The following is a 25,266-nucleotide window of genomic DNA, read 5'->3' on the forward strand; positions in this document are numbered from 1 at the left end:
AGCCAATATGGAATTACAAATGGACAATCCCATAACTCATGTATCATAGTTCCTTCACATTTATTACATATCCAGGATAAAAACAATAAGAGGCAGTCTTTTAAAAATATTTCTAAGGAGTCCAATAGACTAAACATCTTTTTTTTCTGAGCTAGCTGAGTTTTTAAGTCTTAAGAAATGTATCTGTTGTTGTTTATTCGTTTAGTCGCTTCCGACTCTTCGTGACTTCATGGACCAGCCCACGCCAGAGCTTCCTGTCGGTCGTCGACACCCCCAGCTCCCCCAGGGACGCGTCTGTCACCTCTAGAATACCATCCATCCACCTTGCCCTTGGTCGGCCCCTCTTCCTTTTGCCTTCCACTCTCCCTAGCATCAGCATCTTCTCCAGGGTGTCCTGTCTTCTCATTATGTGGCCAAAAGATTTCAGTTTTGCCTTTAATACCATTCCCTCAAGTGAGCAGTCTGGCTTTATTTCCTGGAGGATGGACTGGTTTGATCTTCTGGCAGTCCAAGGCACTCTCAGAATTTTCCTCCAACACCACAGTTCAAAAGCATCGATCTTCCTTCTCTCAGCCTTCCTTATGGTCCAGCTCTCGCAGCCATATGTTACTACAGGGAACACCACTGCTTTAACTATGCGGGCCTTTGTTGTCAGTGTGATGTCTCTGCTCTTAACTATTTTATCGAGAAATGTATCTAGTATTCTTTAAAACCTGGAGCTAGAGATTGGGCTTTTAAAGAATGTTTCATCATTTTTCAAGTTATTTGAGGTAGAAAGGTTTTAAACCCAGCTTCCAAAGAGCCCTTAGGTTACTCCAATTCTCCTCTCCATGTGACTTCTTATTTGCTTAAACAAATTCTACACATTGATCTCATTCATATAATCGGCACGATAGTATATCAGGTCTGGCCTTCAGAGGATACAGAGATAAAATTCATACTGTTATTTCCGCTCAACTCTTCTGTTCCCAAGATTATTTCTTTTCAAGGGTACTTCTATCTAATTTTTTTCCAGTGGCTCTCTTCTTTTAATACATATAAAAATTGACCATAGATCATTCTTTTTAAAAAGTTATATTACAGAAAAGATAACAATGAAACTAAGAGACATAGTAAGTGCTCATTACCATTAACAGTTCTTATGGTTCAGACTCTTTGGTGGCTTCGGTTCAGTTTATATATATGCACCCTGCAGAATTTATAAGAGCCCTAGTCAGGCACTCAGGTTCACACAATAAAAGCTAACCACACTCGAAGCGGGAGAGCCCTTTGGCATTTTCAGGGCTCTCCAGCTGGTCATGTTTCCTGTCTCTCCCATAGTTTTGAGGAGATCTGAAAAGAAGTTCTGCTATGAAGAGGTATTCCACCATGAGGTCTGCAAGATGAGGAATCCAAACCATGAGGGAACTTGGTATGGAAAGAGGTCCCTTTTGGAGACCTTCTCCATGTTGAGGACACAAGGGAGGGCACAACTAGGAAAGATGGCAAAAAAAAATCTTTATTTTCCAGCTAATGTGCAATCTCAATTACTCCTGACAAATTGGAACATAGACAACACTGCATTGTAGGGGAAAGCCTATAGAAAATATATTTACAAAAGAAATTACTTCTATCATTGTGTAGATAAGTAGATGTATTAGACCTTTATGATCATTCTTGAACCATGTGAATAATCACTTTAATGCCAGTTGTCAAGCTGATGCAATTTGGCTGCCTGAAGTGCTGAAACAAATCTGATTGAATTCAAAATGATGTTGAATACATTTGTGTAACTGTGAAAATGGTCTCAATCTGTCTCAATCAATTTGTATATGATTACTTTAAATCTGACTCTAAATCAATTTGTAAAGTCATTTTAAGTCAGACATTTGATCAAATCACTTTTTGAATCATATTTTGGAAATCAGCATTTGGATATAGCTAATACACAACAGGGGGAAATTTCAGAAAACACATGACTGTCAAGGTTTAGGGAGTTGGAAAGCTAATCTTACAGGGTCCAACTTAATGATCACAAGTTCTAAAATATCTCTAGGCCAGTATTTCTCAACCTTAGCAACTTTAAGATGTGTGGACTTCAACTCCCAGAATTCCCTAGTCAGCCATGGCTGGGGAATTCTGGGAGTTGAAGTCGACACATCTTAAAGTTGCTAAGATTGAGAAACACTGCTCTAAGCTAAGCAATCTGGGTGGCTGCTTTGTGGCAGGCATCTTATATCCAGCAAAGGACAATCAAATGCCAAAATTGTATTCTGATGGCAATCTCTGATTAAGTATTTTAAGTATTTGCAGTGGAAACTGGGTTTGCCAGTGATGGGAAACCAATAAACAATATATTACAGAACTTTCCCAAGAAAATTGGATACTGGATCAATGCCCCCCCTGTCAAAATTTTTCACTGCCTGGATAAACATGCATATATGTAACATTATCAAAAGATCTGCAAAGAGCCATCATTATTATCAGGTTGTACAGGGCACCTTGCCTATAATTATGAGTCATTTTTCAGAGCAAAGTTACCAACTTGACCAAATCTTAAAAACTTTGAAAAGGATGAAGAAACTAGACAGCCAGAATTTATCTAAGTGCCTCTTATAATAGAAAACCAGATGGGTTTAAAGATTAAAAAGGTAACTTAATGAACATATTTTGGTTAATAGTGTTTAGTCATGTGGGTTCTTGCAAACCAACAGATTTGGCTTCTGTAACCCCTCAATATTATTTCTCAGAGAAGAATAGCACCAGAGAAGAATAGGCCATAGTCTTCCAAGTGCAGTTGTGGCCATCTAAGAAGCATCTTTTTGAGGGAAGCCAGATTAACACCTGCAAAATTTCCTCAAAATATTTGCTTTAGAAACTAGAACATTTAAATGATAATGTCATCATCAATCATTCTATTGGAGCTTTAAGAAGGATATTTTGAACAGCCATGCAACTTCCCACCACTCCCCCCAAAAGCAAATAAAACACCTACTCCTTCAATACAGAAGCCTGCCTGCCTGCCTGCCTTCTGCTGGAGATGGTATAAATAGAGTGATGAGTGAAGCACTAGCCCAAATCCAGGACGGCATTGCATGAAGCTTCAATGGATTCCAAGGTAAATTAGAAATCAGCAGAATTAGGGTTTATTAAACTCTTTTAGATCAGGATTATAAATAGCCATAGTCTATTTCCTCATAAAAGAGATACCAAGTTCACCAAAATTCCACAGCATTAGGAGGGAATGAAGACTGGACAATTTGATAGATGTTGGTGTGAGCTTTTGAACTATGCTATTTTGAAATCTGATTTTAAACGATGTGTTGAAAGTTGCTATGGACTTTTTCAGATGGAGGGAATAGTTAGTCTACTCCTTAAGAACAGAAAAAAATGGGATGAAATAAATAATCTGCTTAAATTCCTCTTCTGCCAGTTTATTCCCAGAATGGTTTTGTTGATGTCAGAAATGCCAGTGTTGAACGCTACCAGGTGGGAGGATGTGATTGCCCAGAGATTTTCGATTTTCTATTGGTTGGACTGGAATGTAAATCTTCCTATTGTATCTGATGCTATTCAAAACATCCAATGTGGGCAGAAGAGGCTCAGTATATATTGTGGCAATCAAAACAGTTCCACCAGTATGCAAAAGATGATAAGATTAAACAAAACTTAATCTCATCACTCCAAACTGTGAAATTTAACATTTTTGTAGAATTTAAAAGGTCATTCAGAACTACCATTCCAGATTAATAATACTAACAAAGAAATAACAAGATAGGTTATCACAGCAAAAATGGTTGTCAAATAAGAGATAATTTCCATGTGAAATGCTCTTCTGTTTCTTCAGATGCATCTTTTGCTCAGCACTTTCCTCCTCTTCCTGATCGTAGATGGGTTGCGGGCCAATAATGTGAACATTAAATTGAAAGTCCTAAAGAGAACGATGGAGAAAAGCCCTCCCCAAGTGGTGCAAGGTATGTAATGTGGGGGATATCCATGGAAAACTTCTTCTAAGTCATCTTTCACTTAAGCCAGACACTGTAGGAACAAACCACAACCACCTTACCGAGAATCTGATCACAAGACAAATAAGCCAATGCTGTCTTTAATTGGAAACAACAGGTACTGGCATGTCTGCACAGTCTGCTTTCAGGAAGACTGTTCTCTTAAATCTCTGGGCTGATACTCACATCATAAAAGGGAATCCAGGAAACTCCCTTAATTCTTTAACATGGAAATAAATAAATAGAAATATAGCATTTTGCTGAACATGTGTGCTTTAATCTGTGCTCAAGGTCATCATTCAGATGAACTTCCCCGGTTGAACTAGGATAATTTTGTGTGTGCACAGAACATATAGAAATCTGCCATTTTACCTAGAGCTTTTCAAAGGACTTACAAGTAGTTCTCAATTAATAATCCTAATTGGGACCGGCAACTCCGTCACTAAGATAAGCTGTTGTTAAGTGACACATCACATGACTGCCCTGCTTAGCAATGGCAATTCCAGCAGTCCCAGTTGCAGCTGTTAAGCGAATCACTGTGATCATTAAGTGAGATATCATGTGATCGAAACTGCCAGCTTCCCCATTGATTTTGCTTCTCAGAAACTGGCTGGGAAGATTGCAAGTCATGGTCATGTGATATCTCACTTAATGACTGCATTAGAAATGTCAGGCACCTGAATCATGAACATTTGACTGTGGGGATGCTGTGACCATTGTAGGTGTGAGGACTGGTCATAAGGCACTTTTTTCAGCACCGTCATAACGTTGAACAGTCGCTAAAAGAATGGTAATTAAGCAAGGACTATCTGTATATTGAAAAGGAAAATAGAGAAAATAACCATATTTCTTCATGAAACATCAGTGGATTTCCTTTGTTTTTCTTTCATTTCCTTCTGCCAGGCAATGCAAAAGGCAGCGGTGTAGCAGTGAAGGAGGGAGCAGGTGAACAGCCTTCAAGTAGAAGCCTTGATGTTTTCTATGGAACTACCATGAGCTGGACTTGGTTCCCAGGATATCTCCCCAGTGGAGCTGTCTCTCATTGGAACAGCTATGCTAATCGGTGGGAATATCCTTGCATGGTTTCAGACTGTTCTGCTGGCTTCTACAGCCCCAACCACGGTTCTTACTGCTATTACCCATATGGAAACAAAGAATACTCCACCTCTCAGTTCTGGATTTTGGTGAATGGACATGACTTTGAATCACTGAGCTGGAAGGGGGGTTCATGGGGTAGTGTCCCATCCAACTCCATCAACACCTGCGCAGGTGTGAGATTATATGTGGGTAAAAATAAGTATGGATTGGGGAAGGTGGACAGTAAAAATGAAGCCTTCTTCCTTGGTTACAAAGGCAAGGAGTACTGGTATAAAAACTATGATGTCCTGACCATTAATAAAGACTATCGCTCTCAGAGCATCTCCAATGTCAGGTACATGCTAAACCAGGGATCCTACAGTGAGTCAGGCATGGTATTAGCCTCCAGCAAACTCACCAACAAAGATTGTAGGGCAGTGAAGAAGACCACCACCTTATCGGGAACAGTGACTTCTGAACATAGCTGGAATGTGGGCATGTCCATCTCTCAGAGCATCAGCTTTAGCATGACGGCAGGGATACTTGACATCTTCGGAGGATCGTGGGGCATTTCTTCAGAGAAAACCTTCAGCTGGAATAAGGGTTATACGTACAGCGAATCGGTCTCATATTCCGAGGCCGTTGAAGTTGAAATCCCCCCCAACCACACCTGTGAGTTGGTAATGAATGGCGTGAGAATGAGGGGACAGGTTCCCTTCACTGCCATAGCCACCCGTTATTACCGCAACGGCAGCAGCCGAAGTGCCACCGTCCAAGGTGTCAGCTACAATGTAGTTGGGATAAAGGGAGATTCACAGGTTGAGCGCTGTGTCCCCATCCCAAATGCTCCCCCATGTAATACATAGATTGGGCTCCCTAAAACGATTTTCTAGCTCTATTAGGTTGCAGCAAGAATCCAGAAGAAGTTAATTACTCTTGGGCCATTAGAAGGATACACTGTCGACTGAGTTTTTTGTCAGCCCTACTTGGTAGACCGGACCTGGAAATGAACCCCACAGGAAGGCTAAAACTATGTTGACTGAACTGAGAGGCTGTAATGACAGCATCCTGCAAGTCTGATTGTGTTCTTCCTCCTCCTCCTGATGCTCCAGTGAATTTGTGAGGCATCTGCCCGAGCTGCTTCTGACTGTTATCTTGCTGCTCTGGACTTAAAAAATGTTTTGGCCCCTTTTGCCTAGAATATACCCATCACCTTCTCAGTATAGTTCATGCCATTTTGTGAAACTGACTTTTTCCCTTTTTCATTATTGTCCAGGGTTGTATTAGAAAGAAGCTCCACTGGAGTTAATGTCTAATTCCTTAAAACTAAATATGGATCAGACTCCAACGACCCAAGTCCATTTCTATCTTTATATCCAGGTGGTTTTTCCTTTTATTCTCTCTTCCTAATTCTGTTATAAATTTCCTATTCTTAAATTATAATAATATAGGACTTTTTTTACAGAAGTGATAGAAACTATTGTATTCTAGTTTGGAAATTAATATTAAAGATGAAACATGCTTTAAAAAAATAAATGGATGCTATTCTTCTATTATTTTTATTGTACACTGATTTTGGTATCTTTAAAAAACCTACCAGAGTTTCTGCCTTAATTCTTGTGGTTCTTTACGATATTTTGGAAAATCTAAATATCAGACTGATTGACTTTACAGCTTTGGCTTTGGCCACATGACAAAAAGGAAAATGAGAAAGCAGAGGCTTCTCGCAAGAGCACTGGGCATCACATTGGAAGCATTTTTTTTCAATAGGAACAGGTAGAACCTTCCAGTATTCTGTGTGGACCATTTTCATGGGTCTTGCCTATTAACGTTATGAGATTTGTAGCCACAGGGAAGAGGGATTACCATTTCCATCAACTGCTTCAATCCATTTTACATCCCTGGTGGTGTTATTTATTTATTTGTTTGTTTGTTTGTCATATTTTTATTACCACCTATCTCCCCCACTCAGGGGACCCTGGGCGGTTCACCATAAAACAGTATAAAATACAATAAAATCAGAATAATATCAATAAATATACACATAAAATATAATAAAATCCAAGTGATGGAAGTTCTAATTCCACCCAAAGGGGACCAGAACCAGTTCCACCAGGACTAGGGAAGCAACCAGCCCCAAGAGTGGCTTTTCCTCTCCCTACTCCAGGCATGGTGACAAAACCAGGTCTTCAGCCATTTCCTGAAGTCCAGAAGAGAGGAGGCCAACCTCACTTCCAGGGGAAGGGTGTTCCAAAGGTTGGGAGCTGCTGCAGAGAAGGCCCACCTCCTGGACCCCGCCAGATGGAATTCTCTTGCAGACGGGGTCTGTAGCATTCCCTCTCTGCATGACCAGGTGGGATGGGATGATGTAACGGGGATGAGACGGTCCCTTAGGTAACCGTCTTTATTGATTTCAACCTGCATGCTGGTTATACTGTATGTAAACATCTTCCCACTCATGGTCTTGTTTTATCCATGCTGATTGTTTTAATGGGTTTGCACAATATTTGAATTCTTGGTTTTATTGTACGCCACTCAGAGTCACTTTGGGTGAGATGAATGGCCATATAAATTTGACAGACAGACAGACAAACAAACAAACAAACGATTTCAACCAATGATAAGTTCTCCACGCTTTCTGGATGCTATAGGAAAAGACAATGCTGCAATTCCTATTGCTATGTGGTGGGCATGTCACTGGCTTGGCTATTATGGCAAGTTACCACTTACCATATAATAGTTTTCCTGGGTGGCCTGTATTCCATCCATCTGTCTGACTTTGTTTCTGAAACAAAGGACAGCTTCTCACATGGTGCTTGAGCTCAGTTGGTGAGCTTGAAGATGAGCCTCTTGCCTGATGAGCCTCTTGCCTGAAGAGATGCATTTTTTTTCGTCTTTAATCCTTTTCTAGTCAAAGGCTAGTAATGTTACCAGCAGGCCACATTATGCTAAATCCAAAAGAATCTCTGCGTGCCTGGAACATTCTTATTATGTGCTCTGGTTACTGTATTGCAAGCCCTTGGGTGAAATTGATCTTGGGCAACAAAAGGTGTGAAATTGACTCTTGGCAAGACAACTGATGCCAGCTCATCTATCAGCTCATTCTTGTCCAGAGTTGTTTATTATATTGTTCTACTTTTTAAAGCACCTGTTACGGGGTTTTTTTTTTATAATGAATGTATCTGTGTATTTTCTTCTTTTTCTGTTATTATCTGAAAAAAGTACTTAAAATTAATTTAAAAAAATCAACGATGGCAGCTGCCAAAGTATTCTTTTCCAGTTTTATATCCCTTTGGCTTTTTTTCTGGAGGGTTTGCCTTTTTTCTAATTTAGCTTGAGGTTTCTGCCTGTTCTTGATATGGGATTGGTGGAGTTACGTTGTAACAGGGACAGTGACTTTCACAGAGGAACGCTGCTTGTGAGAAATAAGTGGCTGGTTTCCCTTCATTGTTTTTCTTTGAGACCGCACATCCAGGCAGCAAGACGTTTCCAGGGGGGCGTAGTCACCCAGCATCTATTTTTCTGGTGAATGCAATGCCAACAAGCAGAACCTCTCCTGATTCTGTAGCCAGCCAAATAGCTCTGTCTACAAATACCTGGAGAAACTGACGAAAAGACAGCAGACGGGAAGTAGCATAACCCTTCCCAGTTTCAGGCAATGAGCTCGGGGATGAGTTGTGGAAGCCTGAGTCACCCACTGCTGGATCTGCCTCACTTCCAAATTCCTGTAGACCTGGAGATTCCGGGACGAGTGAATAAATTCCATACTTGAGTCTGTGGGCTCCAGCAACCTCATTACTGCAGCTTTTGCTACCCAGGACAAAATCCCTGTGTGCTGAACTGCAAATCCCATGCTGGTGCAAACCATTGTTGGGTCAGTTGCCAACTAAGTACTCAGCAATCCAAGACATATTTGACAAGAAGGAGGCTGATCACCTTCTCTCTCTTTGCCCCAACAATTGTGCAATCGCTTAGTTCTGGAAGTAGCAGTCCCAAGGGGTCACCTATATGCCCTTTCCGAGTTGATGTCAGCCTTCCCAGGTAGACCAGACAGGAAATACAACCAGCTGGGCTAATTCTACTTTATTGTAAGGCTATTATCAGAATCTTGCAAGTCTGAAAGTACAAACCTCCCACTGTCTTGTTTACAGCCTGAAAAGCTAGGGAGGGTCACTTTTGAGCCTCTTTCTTCACCTATTTTGCAGCTGCAGGCTATGCCCTCTCTTATCTGACTGTTCCCTAGGCAGCATCTCTTCACCCCATCTCTCAAGGTCTTTCTCACACACCATTACAGCTGGAGACAGAGGCCCTTTGTCATCTCATTGTGAAAAACCTATAGAAGGGCTGTAACACCTGTCCTCTGGAATGATATTCCCCCAGAGCTTCATATAAACCCATCCTGACCTTATTTAGACTAGTCTTTAAGACCTGGTACTTTTCTCAGGTCTTGGGCTGGAGTAAGTGATAAGTCCCCTGTGGGATGTCTGATGTTGGTGCTTGTTTTCTTCAGAAAACATCTTTCTTTTTTGTATTGGGTAGATTGTTTTATTTTAAATTTTGTATACTGTATGCTGCCCAGAATTGTAATGGAATTGTGGGCTTATAAAATTAATAAAATAAAAATAAATACTATTACTACTAATTTACAGGATCTTCTCTTTTACCTTTTTTGGAAAATCAGGTATAATTATAGTTAGACCTCAATTCTTTGGAATCTGAATGACAGATTCAGTAGTGGTGAAAACAAAAAGCAATTTAAGGGCCCACCAAATTCCTATTTTTAATTTTAGTAATAAAATCAGACTTTGGCTGCTTGGCTATAGCCTCTCTTCAGGGAATGTACCCAGAGGCCATTGTGGGAAGAACTGTCATCTACATATGAAGCAAATTGGCTAGCTTATTTTCCTGTGGGCTGTCTGCCCACAAACACATGGAGACTTGTCCTTACTGTCTAAATACAGGCCCAACACAGTTGTTGTGGAATGGTTGAGACTTTGAAATCTGAAGGTTTCAAAACATTTCTTTTAGAAGCCCTCTGGGTCTTCTGGCAGCCCTCTGGCCCTGCCTCTTGCATTAGGGTCATTTCTGCTGCTACCACCTACTGTATCTTTGGGAGGTGCCTCACCTGGTGTATTTCTAGCCCCAGAGAGGTATGGCTTTCACAAGCTGTGTACTGGGGATTATATGGTAAAAATGGAATAATTTTGGCAGTACCACCTTCTTGCCATATAGCACTGAGGTATGTAGCTAGGTGTCAGGATCATACAATCAAACAAACTCAGTGCATTTGATTGCTGGTTCCTGTCAGTGCCAGGCAGACCGAGGTCTTCGACGTGTGTCAAGATTGTTTGTGCTAGATGGAGGGAGGGTCCCGACAGGATTCCAACAGGAGATGAAGCGCTGGGAACCAAGGTCATAGCAATGGCTAGAGCCAAGTTTGGGAGGGGGGGGGGAATATGCTTACTCAGAGGAGAATCTTTTAATTAGGATTTGAATGCCAGTTTCAACATTTGCAGCTTTCTGTTGGAATGCTTACTTTAGTCTCTAAATAAAACCTTTCCTTTTCTACCATGGAAATGTGTAAAGAAACAATTTTTGGGTTCTGAGTACAGTGAACCTTACATTAGGTTTGCGTATTTGCATTGATTGAGATGATTATTTTTCCTGTTGTCTTTTATGGTTCATTTTACTGATTTTATATACATCCTCTTGTTTTAATGCCTTGTTAGCCACCCGGAGTTATCTGATTAAGATGGGCAGCCATATAAATTTGCAGAATAAAATAAATAAATCCAGTCCCTTCTCCCACTTCCTGGGAAATATGAGATAACCCCAATCAACCTTTATGGAAAAAATCATGAATACAGACTTAGAAGAATCTCCAATAGAAAAATATATAGAGTAAATTTATAGACCCTGGGCAGACCACAAGATGGCATTTGCCTGTGAAAGAGGATTTCTCCATCTGAAAGTTCTGGTAATATCCTGATGATGACAATGACGATGACGATGATGAAGATTACAAGACATTTGAAAGGCATAAGATGTGTAATGCAGAGCAATGGCAAGCCAGTTGATATTATCATTGGAGGAATTGTTCCTCAGCAATTTCTTCTGTAGAAATATAGGCAACAGCTGGTGGCACTGGTTTTTAAGCCATTGTCATATACAAAACTTCATTAGTCTGACTAACGTATATTTACTGCTTGTGTCTCAGTTCAAAAGAGCAATGAGGGATGTGGTTTAGAGTTGTGGGTCCCTATGTTCAGAATCTGAAACACAGGACTAGGGCAAAGGTGGGTAGCCTCTTATGGCTAAGTGTTACACTTAACATATTTGGAGGGAGGGGCTCAATTGGTGGGGTGATGATATGATTTGCATGCAAATGGGATTTTTTTCCTGTTTGCAACGAGGTTAGTTGCTGTATTTTCTTTTCATTTTTAAATTACATCATGCCTAATGTGGATTTATTCATTTTTCATTTTCCCTCAAAATGTTGGGAAACTTTATTGATAATTTTCAGCAGTTAGGGTCAGAGGGGCTCTGAAGGACTATCTCACGCTGTACAAAACTGTCTTGGTTACTTAAATCAGCAGAAGAAATCTTTTTAAGATGCTTTTATTGCCAGAAGTTCCACTATCTGGTAATATGGAGAGGGTCTTCTGTGTGGCTCTCAAGCCATGGACTGCTGTCTCCAGGCAAGTGCATTTGGACCCTTCTCTTTCAGAATTTAGTAAAGTGGAAAAATGATCTAATTTGCCAAGTTTTTACCTGTTAGTTGATTTCAATGGTCTTGTTTTTAATTTCATGTTTTATAATGTATGGTTTCATTTTAATTGTTACCAACTACTGATTTTTTAAAAAGTTCCCTTTTATTGATATTTTCAATCAAGCATCAATCCAGGTATACAATCATGAAAATAATATATTTAAAATAAGATAATACAAGGTTAATTTCTGACTTTAGGCAAGGAGTTTATGCCAGAGCCTTGGATGCACAGAAGATATCAGTATTTGGGAGGTCAATTATCTATCAAATGGATAGATAATCTGATATACTTCGACAAAGTCACAATCAGTACTCTGGTCTCTGGAGGGCTGTTTTCATTCCATCATTCAGTAAACATTCACCTATCAAGCATATCAGCCACCTGCAATGCAGAAATGTTACAGGATATTGTTTATTTCATACAGATCCATAGCAGCACAATGAAAAGTAGAGAAAAGGAAAATCTGTAATAGGGCAAAGATGAGTCCTTGATTAACGGTTGCTTCAGAAATATTGTCTTGGCTGTCTAATCTGTTGTATAGTCTTAAATCTTATCTCTCCTTCTCTAAAAATCTACTATGGAAAAGCAAGGGTCTGGGAAGACATTTGACCACTAATATCTAATGTGTTGTTGGCCAGCATTATGTAGAGAGCTCTCAGTTTGGAGGATTCCAAGTATTCCATGGAGCATTAAGCCCCAGAGCCAGCTGTGCATCTAAGAAACAATAGCAGCCCTCAGGAGTGGGGAGAAGAAAGTAGAATTCCAGAAGATCATTTATTACTTTAGCCTACTGAATGGAGATCTGGTTGACTTGGTACCTGAAGTTGAGGTGACCTTTTGTTTTGTTCTTTGTACAGCTCCCTTTCTGAATGGATGATGTATTGATTAGTTTTTGGAAACACAGTGACTTGAGCCTTACAGGAGTCTGAGACATTCTCACATGGCTTTTCTAACATTCCATCAATCAGTCTTAATATGAGCCTGAAATCCGAATCTATCCACAGCAATTTGGGGACTTTGGATGTTGCTGGATTAATTATCCCATCACCTCCTATTTCCTAATCTTTAGAAGTCCCACTTTGGGAATAACTGGCTAGACAGAATGACACATTAAAGCTAGTGGGAAATCCTGGAATCACAGCCCATGTCATTATTTCACCTGAAATCATCAGTGCATGGTGATCTGAAATGTCCAGGAGATAATGGCAAACAGCCACAGCTGCTTTGCAGGGAGGAAGAGAGGGAAAAAAGCTATGCTCTTTTTCCTCCAGAAGGGAGGAGATGTTTTACTTTGGTTAGGACCATGTGGGGGAGAAGCCAGCAGAAGTTATATAGTGGAGGAAGCATTTTTATTTGTCACTTCAGCTTACTGGGTGGACAAGAAGAGATGGTTGCCTGCCTGCTTTGTCTTATATTTGCCTGCAATCTCATGCCAGTCCTCTCAGCTGGCAAAGGTAAGAATGATGCAGTGATTTTAGAGAGGTTGAAGGAGCCTGGGCCATCTGCTGTTAGATCCCATTTTTTCCCCCCATTCAATCATGTCTGATTCTTGGAGACTGCCTGGACAAGTCCCTGCAGTTTTCTTGGCAAGATTTTTTCAGAAGTGGTTTGCCATTGCTTCCTTCCTAGAGCTGAGAGAAAGTGACAGGCCCAAGGTCACCCAGTTGGCTTTGTGCCTAAGGCAGGACTAGAACTCACAGTCTTCTGATTTCTAGCCTGATGCCTTAACCACTACACCAAAGATCCCATATATGCTGTTGAGAACTTACTTCCAGTTTCTCTCCTCCCCAGTTTTCCTCTGGGTGCTTTTTCTTTCTCCTCTTCCTCTGCCCTCTCAACCTTGGTCATCTCTTACCCTTCCCTCCAGCTTTATCAGGTGACAACATTGGCATGTCTTCTTTAATTGCTGTTTTTTTAAAGATGTGTTGTATGACATTGAACTTGGGAGGTCTTCCAGATTGGACCCCTCTGGTCATCTTGCCCTAATGAAACCATTTCACTAATGACAGGAGATGTTTTTCAAGCTATCTCTTCAGAGAGCTGCAGCTAAGGATTGTATACAATTCTTTGAGGCATGTTCAACTCTGAGATGCCTTTAGTTGACTCTTAATTGGTCTGTTGTAAGAAGGGGCAATGCCAACATCAGGTTTAGGGTGGGAGAGCATATTTTCCAGAGTTTAGTCCACCAGTATAGATGAGGTTTTGAACTCTCTGCATTTGCTTTTTCCATTCCATAAGGTTTTTCTCCTATACTTTCATCTTACTTTCCCTTCCTTTAGATCAAGATTCAGCTTTCGTCTATTTTGTCAAAGGCTTTTATATAAAAATCCTGTATATGCTGCAAAACAGATTAAAGACAATGTTTCTGGAAATCTGTTTGGTAAATTGGATTTAAAAAAATGGGTTTGAAGTATTTTTCTTGGTGAGTGGATTTTTGTGTCAGTGAGAATGTTGACTTCAATCAGGCTTACTAAAAGATGGGGAAAATTTGAAAAACAATCTATTTCCAGACAGTTTAGCACATTTAATGGAAAGCCAGTATAGCTGGGATTTCTAATGCATATTTCTAACATAAATGTCTCTTCTTTGAATTTCTTTTGTTTAATGAATCTGTTTAGGTGGGCAATGTATTTAATTTCATGCAGTTATTAACTACACATATTAGCTCTGCACAGGCAGAGACCTGTGTATCTTAAGGCAGGGGAAACTCCCCATGTGCAGCAGGGAAGATTACATTTAGTTCTGCCTCCAGGTGTCAAGGGAATGTTTCATTACAGCATTAGGGTGCATCAGAACAACTTAATTAGATGATAAGCCTTGAAATAACAGATTTCCAGGGGCAAGTCACTTTTGGTATGTGTGTAAGCAGATAACCTCCACACTCAATCCGATGCATATACCCAGAAGAACAATTCTGAAAATCCTGACTTTGATAACTACAAACCTTGTATCAAATGAAGACTCTCTTTTGTTGTATTAAATTTTCAGCCAATGAAATCCACCTTTTGAAATATCACTGATTCAGTGAAAGATGTACTTTAGTTTTCCAAGGTTTGCAATTCCAAACTGGGGGCTCACAAGAGGAACTGAATCAATCCCTTATGTTGCATATATTTGTATGCCTTAAACAAACAGTAGGATTCATTGGGAAACATTATTGGGTAATTCTTTCCTTAAAATGGCACCTCTGGATGCACATGTATGGTCTTGTTTAGCTGATTAATCCAGAGATAGGATTGGGTCTTTCCTCTCCCAGTTATTGGCATAATTTAGAAATTTATTAATTGGATTCTAGCTATTTATTCATTATTCTGTGATTCTTAGGCTAGAATACACTGTTTCCCCATCTCAATCATTTTTTTTTCTTCCCAGGTTTTTCCTCCTGTGTCTTACCTTTTGTTTTTAATGGGACATTATATTCATCTTGCACTAGAGATGGGTCTATTGATGAGCAGCTTTGGTGCAGCACAACAGATAATTATGACATAGATGGCCAGTGGAAGCACTGCATTATTAAAGGTAAGTAATCCAGAACTCTATCAGAAATTAGTAATCTAGAACTCATTAGACCTATCTTCTTCTCTGGGCAATGTTTTGATATGTAACATTTTAACAGTTGGCTCATGGGTTCTAAGCAAGACATGAAAAATAGAATTAACACAGTATCTAAATAGGGCTACTGTTTGTCACTGTTATAAGCCTCTCATCCCTTGCCTGCATCAGCTGCTGCTTCTGACAACAGATGCTGGGATTAGGGAACAGTGGCATTGTAAAATGCTGGAAAATGAAGTGGTATGTGCCAGGGAGTCCATCCTATGTTCTCTAAGCTAGTTTGCTGTCCTCAGATGTGATAGAAAATATTTCCCAATTGGCAGCACTCAAATGAGAAATTATCTGCTTGAATGTAAGGTAAAGGTAAAGGTTTCCCTTGACGTAAAGTCCAGTCGAATCCGACTCTAGGGGGCGGTGCTCATCTCCGTTTCTAAGCCTTGGAGCCGGTGTTGTCATAGACACTTCCGGGTCATGTGGCCAGCATGACGACTCGGAACGCCGTTACCTTCCCGCCGAAGCGGTACCTATCGATCTACTCACATTTGCATGTTTTCGAACTGCTAGGTGAGCAGGAGCTGGGATTAACAACGGGAGCTCACCCCGCTGCGCGGTTTCGAACCGCTGACCTTCCGATTGACAGCTCAGCGGTTTAACCCGCAGCGCCACCGCGTCCCTGCTTGAATGTAATACTTCTATAAATAAATGGAGAGGCAGTACAACTGTTTTATCTCAAGTAGTAAAATGTATCAGACCAGCCCTCAAAAGGTGGTCAGCTCATGTAATTCCCAAATCCAGTAGAGCTCAGGAGACACAAAGGATAATTTGGACTTTAAAAGCTTCTGATCCTGTCCTAATTCTCAGTCTGAGCAGCTTGTTACTTTTCCTTACTGTGGAATGATGTGTCTGAAACAGGGGTGGGCAACTTACAGTGTAGCCATTTTTAGTGGCCTCTTGAACCCTAGAGATTCCACTGTCAACATTCAGCAAACTGCCAAATCACAGAGGCATAATTTATCATCTTTTTTTTTACAGGAGAAGAAATATAAAAAAGCATAAATAATCCCAAAGTATAGAAGCTTTCAGACAGACTTAATGCATTGTTGTTGTTGTTATTCAGTCATTCCAAATTACCAACAACAAATCCTACTAAAAACATAGCCATTCATATATATTACATCATTGATCCTGACCATTGCAGAAAAGATTTAAAAATTCAAAGGCAAAAAGAGAGCATTCCTTACATGAATCTAAAACCATTTGCTTGCCTTTAGGCCACTCGGTTGACAACAATGAATGGAGAAGACAGGAGATAGAACTGAATGAGTGTTACAGGATGTAAATAAGCAAGTGCAGTTCTTAGCTATCTCTTTTTCAGCCCTCCAACTAAATCCATACACTCCATATTTTCAGAGCATGGAGGAAATTCTGGAGGCAAATCCTGCGTGTTTCCCTTTGTCTACAAAAACCAGACATTTTACACATGTACTGATGAGGAGAAGGGAAGATTCTGGTGTGCCACCACAAGAAACTATGACAAGGATCTTGAGTGGAGCTACTGTGCTGACATCAGTAAGAGCAAGATATTGACTGCTATAATTATTTGTCTTACAGAAGCATAGAAGAGATCAAGATCTCCAAGTCAACAGTTTCAAAAGATTTTTATTATTAATTAGACAACCCGTGACCTGTTGAGTTATTGTTTCAGAGATATTGTCTTACCTGATTCCTCAAAACCTTCAACAATGGCAGAGCTTCTAATGTACTACCTTCACTGGAAAAGTTCTTAAAAATTCAGGGAGATATTCAGAGATATATCTGCCTTGAAAATAGCCCATGTGATTCATACTGAACTGCATAGCCCAGTCAAACACCAGGAGTTGACCACAGGAAATGTTTTATGACACTTTGTATTATGTCATAAAATGTTTTATGATAATTTTTTGTCAGGCCCAGCCCAAGAACAATGGCAAGTCAGTGTATTCCAAACTCCAGTTCTTTATTGCTCTCACCATACAGACAGAATCTTGCCAGACTAAAGCTATCCCAACTAACCTAAGGGGAAATAACCTGGGAGACTCTAGGGCTCAGCTTCTCTAACTCTCTTTGACCTCTGCAAAGGCTCACTAGACTGCGACTCCTCTTATCTCCTTGGAATGAGCTCTGTCTTTCCTGAGAACCAGTGGCAGCCTCAAAATCTATCACATTTTTATGTCATAAAATGTTTTATAATATTTGCCAAATTTCAATTCCACAGGAGTCATGGATCCCAGTTTTTGGATGCATTCTGTAAGTTAGTCCATTTGAGGTACCTTGGTTCAAAAATTGTTGGCCTATGATGCACTGTTTCACCCAGTTAAAGGTTACAAAGTATCAAACAGACACAAGAGTTTTGGTAGTATATAGATTCAGGCCTGGGAGACAAAGTATTTCTTCAAGAGTAAGAGAGTACCAAGAGGGATAAAACTACATGCTAAGAAACATCTAGCAATGTGTGAAAATTCATCTACTGTCAAGCTAAAGGAGAGTGATTAAAAATGAGTACAGTATAACCTGGAAAGAGAAAGATTTAGAGAGTATTTCAATTGCAAGGCTTAGTTCAGCTGGAGAAGGAAATTGAAGGAAGAGTTTGGATTTAGATCTAGATCTGACAGACAGAGAGAATAATAAAGACATTATTAAGGGAGTAGACACTCTTCAGGTGTCTGGGAGCAGAATAGCTTGATGTATGAAAGTTGCAGGGAGGGGGATAAGATAATGACAGGAAGGTGGGGGGGGGGGCGCTTGCTTAGCCATGGAGTTTTGAAAGGGAAAACAAATGAATGGTTGTGGCCCAATTTTCACACTCACATTTCTAACTCATATAAGAAATTTTCTGATAGCAGAGTAAATTGCAGCTTGTGAAATGGTGCCCTATGGTGCTTTCTTGCATAACCTGCACTGGTTACCAGATTTAACTGTAGCCTTAATTCGGATGCTGATGTAAACCTTTAAAGCAAAGGAGGTTAACTCATGTTTCAAAATCATATGCAGCACTGAGCTTTCCCAGCTTCCTTCCTTGTAGGTACTGGAGGGGGGGTATTTTTTATGGTGACACTGACCTCATGGAATATTTACCCCATGAAATTTGTCAAGCCATAACACTGGGGGAAAGCATGACTATTCACAAAAGGTGTTGACTGAATGCTCATTTGTTTTGGGTTAATTGTCTTCCAGTTTCCAGTTCTTTTTCCAGAAGCTGTTTGTTGCTGCTGTTTTTAATGTTAATATTGGGCATTATTTGATCTCTTTTAGAAAGGGTGGATGCAGTATATATTTCTTTTTGTAAATAATGTTTTAACTGCTTTGAATTCCTTTTTTTGTGATGGAAGGGGAAAACAAGGCATATGTTTTAAAATATTTTTCTTTTAGAACATCTGTTTTAAACATAGATTTAAACTGGCTAGATTAAATTTGCACTCCCCCTTAAAAAAAGAGGACACATTGTCTTTATCTAAATATCTTTATCATTACTCTTATTTATATTATTATTGTAATTTTATACTGTATATTTTATGATGTTTTAATTGATTATTGTAAACCGCCCAGAGTCCCCCAATGGGAGGAGATGGGCGGGGCCAAGTTGGATAACTAAATAAATAAACAAGCTTGTAACAGGAAACTAATCTTCATTTCTGCACAGGATTAGATGCCAATCCTAAGGGCCCCTGTGTCTTTCCTTTCATCTTCAACCATACGTCTTATTCATCATGCACAACAGATGGAATTTCTAACAAGAAGCCATGGTGTTCCCTTACCAAGAATTATGACGTTGACTTGCAATGGACCTATTGTGAATCTTCTGGTAGGATGGTGGCATGCAAAGTATTTATGGTCCTTTTCCTTGTGTAGAATGAGGGGGAAAGGTTATCTAAAAGAATACATGATATTGGATGGTGGGGATTGGAGCAGGAGTAGGATATTAAGACAGGATCTAAAAAAATAATGGATAGTCTGAACCACTCACACCTTTCTGTACAAGAGAGACTTTTTATCTGATAGATGCAAATACTTATGACTGGTTTCTTTGGAAAAAGGACCATGAGAAAGCAGACATGTTATTTTTGTGGTGTTTGCAACATTGATTCTTTTGCTGACTTTTGTCTTAAATATTTCCCATTATTGGATGGCCAGTAACTATTTGAGGTGAATATTTTATGTCAATAAAACTAACTTTTCCATGCCTCTATAGAGCAAGTCCTGTGAATTCTTCAGCTACAGGGGTTATACAGGTAGACCTCACTTAATGACTGCCCTGTTTAGTGGCCATTTGAACTTACTACAGTGCTGAAAAAATAACTTTACAACTGGTCCTCACATTTACAACCATCACAGCATCCCTGCAGTCATGTGATTGCCATTTGCACAATTCAGAGCTGGCTTCTGATAAGCAGAATCAATGGATAAGCTGGTAGTAAAATCACAAGTCATGGTCACATGATGCCTCACTTAATGACCATGGGTGATTTGCTTAAAAACCACAGCGGAAGTGATACTGTAAGTCCAGTACAGTCTTATGTTGTTTCCCTTAACAACCACATCACTTAACAACTGAGTTGCCAGTCCCAATTGTAGCCATTAAGCAAAGACTACCTGTATGAACATTTGTTTCCTCTAGTTATAAGTGAGGATAGGAGTAAGGTAGGGAAGAGAAAATGCCTTGTTTTGCTCAAAGCCTAAGGACAGGGAAAAAGATAATCCCAAGGTAAAATAGATGATTGCAACAGGAAGACACTTCTTGGAGGTCTTGGATGTTACACCCAACTAGAAAAAAGAACTAGTTAGCGATGTAAACATAGTGAAGGCAGGGGAGGCAGCCACAGTGGGCAAAGGTTGCCTCCTAGCCTCCTTGATGCCCACACCTTGTCCCCAGCTTTCAACAAGCTTGACTGCGTGGGGTAAGGTTACCATATCGGAGCTGGAAAAACCTGGTAACTACTAGACGGCAGCAAACAATTAGAGTTGTTGGTATCTCTTGCTGCCATATTGTCCTGATTTTTGCAGTCAAAATATGGTCATCCAAGCATGAGGTTCCAATCGGAAGGATGGAGAGATCAAGTTAGGGAAGAGTTGCCACCACTGCTATCCCCTTCCTCCTCTGCTGCTATTCCAGAGCCACTTGTTGCATCTTCATGCACTGGAAATAGAGCCCTCTGAAGCCTGGCAGCTTCACTGCTGATCATTGCTGGCCAGTCTTTTCTTCCTTCCTGCTTGTGAAGGAAGAAAAGGGTGAAAGAATAGGCATGCCATCTTTGAGCTGCAAAAATTTGAATAGCAAGTAGCTGGCAGCACAGATGATCAGAAAACTCTAGCCTCTAATAGTAGTTTGAATGTTTCAGCCCAAATAATGGTATAAGAGAAATATTTCCAGGGAGCTGAGTTAGAGGTTGTCCAAAGGGAGGGGCCATGAGTGCTGGGTGCTGTTTGTGGCTGAATTCTGAATGGGAGAGAGAAAGGAAGTTTCTCCTGAGTCTAACAAGGTATTACAGAAACTTTAATGCTAATTCAATCTTTCTGGTTGAGCAGGAGGGGAGAAGAAATAGTTTGACTCTTAGCTAAGGAAGGGGAGACTCATTAGCACCTGTTGCTGCTGTAGTAATGGTGGGACAGAGTGGCTATGTGACCCCCTTCTTTCCTTTCTGCAGCAAACCCTCATTTGCTGTAGCCTGAATGCTCTCACAACTGGGAGAGAAATTAGCCATGGGATCTAGGGTCCACCTATGCCCTGGGACTAGATCAATCACAAAACCTTGGAGAGACTGGGCATGAACTGAAATAAATAAGATTCTCCCTGCTTTGCAGAACATTATCTATCTATCTATCTATCTATCTATCTATCTATCTATCTATCTATCTATCTATCTATCTATCATCTATCTATCTACTGTATCATCTATCTATCATCTATCATCCATCATCCATCCATTCATCTACTCTATTGCTACCTAGCTACCATCTGGCAGAAGTAGGGTGGTGGGAATATCTGCAAAGCCTTTATATAAAGCATGCTACTGTACAGTGGACATTCCATATTCCTTTCATCCTTCCTTCTGACAATTATCTCCTTGCTCTGAGCATTTCCCTCTTCTACCAGTCAGCTGGGTCTATGTGTGATTGTGTGTATGTGCAAACATTCAATATGAGGATATTACTTTACGTGTTCAGCTATACTGCACTCAAAGGAGAGAAAATAACAAACCCTGAAAGCAACTTCTTGCTTTCTATTACATCCACTTCTGGCTTCAGTATGCTTCAGTTTAGGTTGTAGACTTTTATGTTGCAAAATTATCCTTGGGCAATTGCTATTCTCCATACCTTTTTCCCCCTTTAACTATTAAACATCAGAGCCTGAAGAAAAGGCAGAGGATCTACCTTGTGTCTTCCCATTTGCCCATGATGGCAAGCTTTATCTCAGCTGCACTGCAGAGTGGTGGAGTGGTGGGAAACACTGGTGTGCCACCACTGTCAACTACGATCTTGACAAGAAATGGAAGTTCTGTCCAGAGGAACTGAGTAAGAGAGAAAAAGAGAGAGGGAAAATAAACAAAACTTTTCCCCCAAATAGCCTTTGAGGAAAGAAGTCTTGAACTGGTAAATAATATGGGTGACATCTGCTTGCTCAGGGACCTATTTTAACCTATTAGATTTAATGCAGGAATCTCATGCTGCTAGCTTGTTTGGCTCCATGACAGAGACATGCTTACTGCTACTTGCTCAGTAAGGAAAGAGGTGGTGATGTCATGAAGACTTTTGATAGTATCCTGATGCAGGGGCTCATGCCTGCCAGAAGAAAGTGGATGAGCTCTTGTGTTCAGATCTGAAATAGAAAAGGTGCTTCAGAGAGGACATGGGCATACTTGCCACATCTATTAGCAGTTCCTAAAAGAAGCTGCACCTTTTCCTGGTCTCATATGATCGTCACGTATTCCACAATAGCTGTGTGGTTCCAGAAAAATATACATTTGAGTTAAAGAGGCATTGACAGAGTGAGAAGGTCATTTGCACCTGTCACTGCCTTCTTAATGGTTCTTGAATTCAAACATATATTTGAAGTTCCCAGAACAGAAGCACTAGTGAATCTTGGATGGTGGGTTCTGTTGAACTGCTCCTGACAAAGGAAAGTTTGGACATCACTGTCCCAACCCCCAAATCAACCTCCCCAGATGTTGTCTATGGCTCTGGATGTCTGCAAATGCCATATTTTGCCATCAAAATATGCCGTATTTTGGCATTTGATGGCCAAATGTCATCAGATGGTACAATAACATCTGCTTCTCTTCTGGGAAGTCCATATATCTTTCTCCATTTGTTTTTTATTTTAACATTCAGGGGCAGATCTACAGCAAGATGGTCCAACTTGTGCCTTCCCATTCATCTTCAAGGGCAAGTCCTACAGTGCATGTACTGATGAGGGCATGGATAATGGGAAACTCTGGTGTGCCACAAGTAGCAACTATGACATAGATAAGAAATGGCAATATTGTAACGTAACAGGTAGGAAGAAAAGTGAATACTTTGTTCTGTTGATTTTCAAGGAGTGGGCCCAGTTAGATCAGGGAATGAAGGCTAGTCTTTGAAAAGGTATCCTACCAAAGGTATCCTACCATTAAATGAAATAGAAACTGCTTTACGGGAGCTTGGTGTGTGTATGAGTACAGTATAGCATTGTCAATGTGCATTTGTTTTTTATTTGTGGTATACAATCCTCATGAGAAATATGAAGAGATAAGAAATAACATGAGAAATATGAAGAGATAAGAAATGACTGCATGTTAATATTTATATAAACTAGTCCTTCACTTTGAAATGTAGGGCCACAAAAGTTATAATGTGGACAAACAATGCAGTATTTAACAAAACCCCCTTTTTATAACTGAAGTTGGTTTAACTAATACAAAATTATGCAGAATAATCCAGAAGTATTACGTGAGGACTGTTCCATGGACTGTGGGGAAAGGTGATATTAGCTGAAACAGAGGACTTTCCAAGTCTGATGGAGCCATAGCTGTGCCAGCATGTCTGGAAATCTATAGGTCTCTAGGAAATCTATAGGTCTCTAAGAAGTCTATAGGTCTTATAGGTTCCATAAAGGCAAATTGGCCTTTTGTTGCAAATTCATTTAGGAGGGAAACTGCAGAAGGCAAATCCTGATTTTGTCATATGCTCAGCATCATTGTGAGGAAGTAAGCAAATAAATATTTTTCCATTCTGTGTTATTTACCACTCTAAACATAAATTATATGTGAAAGGTACCCACATCCTAGTCTCAGCTTTTTCTTTTCAGAACCAGAACTTGATCTAATGGTAGAGAATCCACTTTGTGTATTCCCATTCATCTACAAAGGCAACTCCTATAGCACATGTACAGCAGAGGGCATGAGTGATGGGAAGCTGTGGTGTGCCACCACGAGCAACTTTGATTTGGATAATACATGGGTGTACTGTAATATCACAGGTAGGATTGTTACAGACAAAATAGTTGCATTGCAGGGATAGAAGTGAACAACCTACAGGTCCAGGGCCACATGTGTAGCTCCTGGACTCACTTCAGAATTGATACTGGGTTTTTGTTTGTTTGTATGCTTAATGTAGGACATATGAAGTTTATTGAGTACACTGAAAATAAACATATTAACAGATTTTAGTTAGTGTAGGTCTTTAGGTATTTGGCTACTAGCTCACTGGGTGACTTTCTGGCCAGAAGTGTGTTCTCAACCCCACCATCTTTCCTTGAGCTTCAAGGGAAAAGGCAAAATAAACCAGAAATGCAACTTTTAAGACCAAGGATTACATTTGGCCTTTGCCTGATAAGTTGGAAATCATACTTCCCAAAGTGGTGGGCTATGAGAAAGAAGAGGGTGTGACCAATATGAAAGTAATTTGATAGGATATGAGAAACTAACCATTCCAAGAATGGAGCATTCTGGAGAATCTGGAATATTCTGTTCCTCCTCTGGACTTTGCTTATCCAGTTTTTCTGGGAGTGATCTGGTGGTATCTCAGAAGTTAATCTTCTGAAACAGAAGTCATTTGTGGTGTTCTGGATGTGGTCCACCCCCTGAAGAAGCCCCTTTTTAATCTAGCATAACATGTCCACGAACAAGATATTTTTATAGGAACTTTTCTGAGGATTTCTTTTATAATAATGAATGAAATGACATCATCTTGCTTTGAATTACAAAATTATGTTACAATATTTCTTGGGTTAAGCAATGTTTTTTTTTTCTCTAGGGTGAATGGGGGTAGGACAGAGAAACCAGGGAAGAGTATTCCAATTATGTATGTCTGTATGAACTATGGCCCCCAAGAAGATATATTGCTGAAGGCCCTCTGAGCCCTGGTAGCAGCAGCATTACTTCATATTTTACCATTGGTGAAGGGAAATCGTCCTGTTCCTTAGTTGAGGACAGTAGACAGATTAGGGCAAGGATGGTGTCATGAGTACTGATGGTGAGCAGGAGGGGGCCCCTATCCAGGGGGGAAAACTCATGCGTAGGACTGAGGAGTTAAGCAGTCATTCAAAGAGACACAGATCAGACCCGCCTTAACTTTTGGGGTTTATCTGTCTGGGTTTTTCCCATGCTTCTTCAGTTTGTTAGGATTTTCTGTCTAATGTAGCAGTAATAAAACACTAGAGATCTATTCCTTGTCTCAGCATGGTTCCTGACTGTTAGGACAGATGGGCATCTTTTTGATATCCTAGGGCTGACCACAAACTTTTTAGGTGGCCATGAACAGCAATGAATATAAGAATGCAAACTAGGTAAGGTCAGGTTTTTCTAGTCTTTTTCTTTTTATGAGGGGTAATTTATGAATTTCTTAGCTTTTTAATAGTTATTTTAAGTCTA

General features: G+C 40.1%; 2 protein-coding genes across 2 annotated transcripts; both read left to right on the plus strand.

The window, feature by feature from the left end:
* Nucleotides 1-3,085: 3,085 nt before the first annotated feature.
* LOC134496346 (natterin-3-like) lies at nt 3,086-6,083 on the plus strand. The gene is made up of 3 exons (XM_063302079.1): nt 3,086-3,097; nt 3,827-3,953; nt 4,887-6,083. The coding sequence occupies exons 1-3, from the start codon at nt 3,086-3,088 to the stop codon at nt 5,924-5,926; spliced, it is 1,179 nt and encodes a 392-aa protein (XP_063158149.1). The 3' UTR covers nt 5,927-6,083.
* A 7,134-nt stretch (nt 6,084-13,217) lies between these two features.
* LOC134496347 (epididymal sperm-binding protein 1-like) lies at nt 13,218-24,654 on the plus strand. Its single transcript, XM_063302080.1, has 7 exons — nt 13,218-13,284; nt 15,203-15,349; nt 16,793-16,951; nt 19,062-19,223; nt 22,748-22,912; nt 23,703-23,873; nt 24,650-24,654. Exons 1-7 carry the CDS (start codon nt 13,218-13,220, stop codon nt 24,652-24,654), a joined length of 876 nt encoding a protein of 291 aa, XP_063158150.1.
* Nucleotides 24,655-25,266: the final 612 nt, after the last annotated feature.

This window comes from Candoia aspera, chromosome 4 (genome assembly GCF_035149785.1).
Source record: "Candoia aspera isolate rCanAsp1 chromosome 4, rCanAsp1.hap2, whole genome shotgun sequence".
Lineage (NCBI taxonomy): Eukaryota > Metazoa > Chordata > Lepidosauria > Squamata > Boidae > Candoia > Candoia aspera.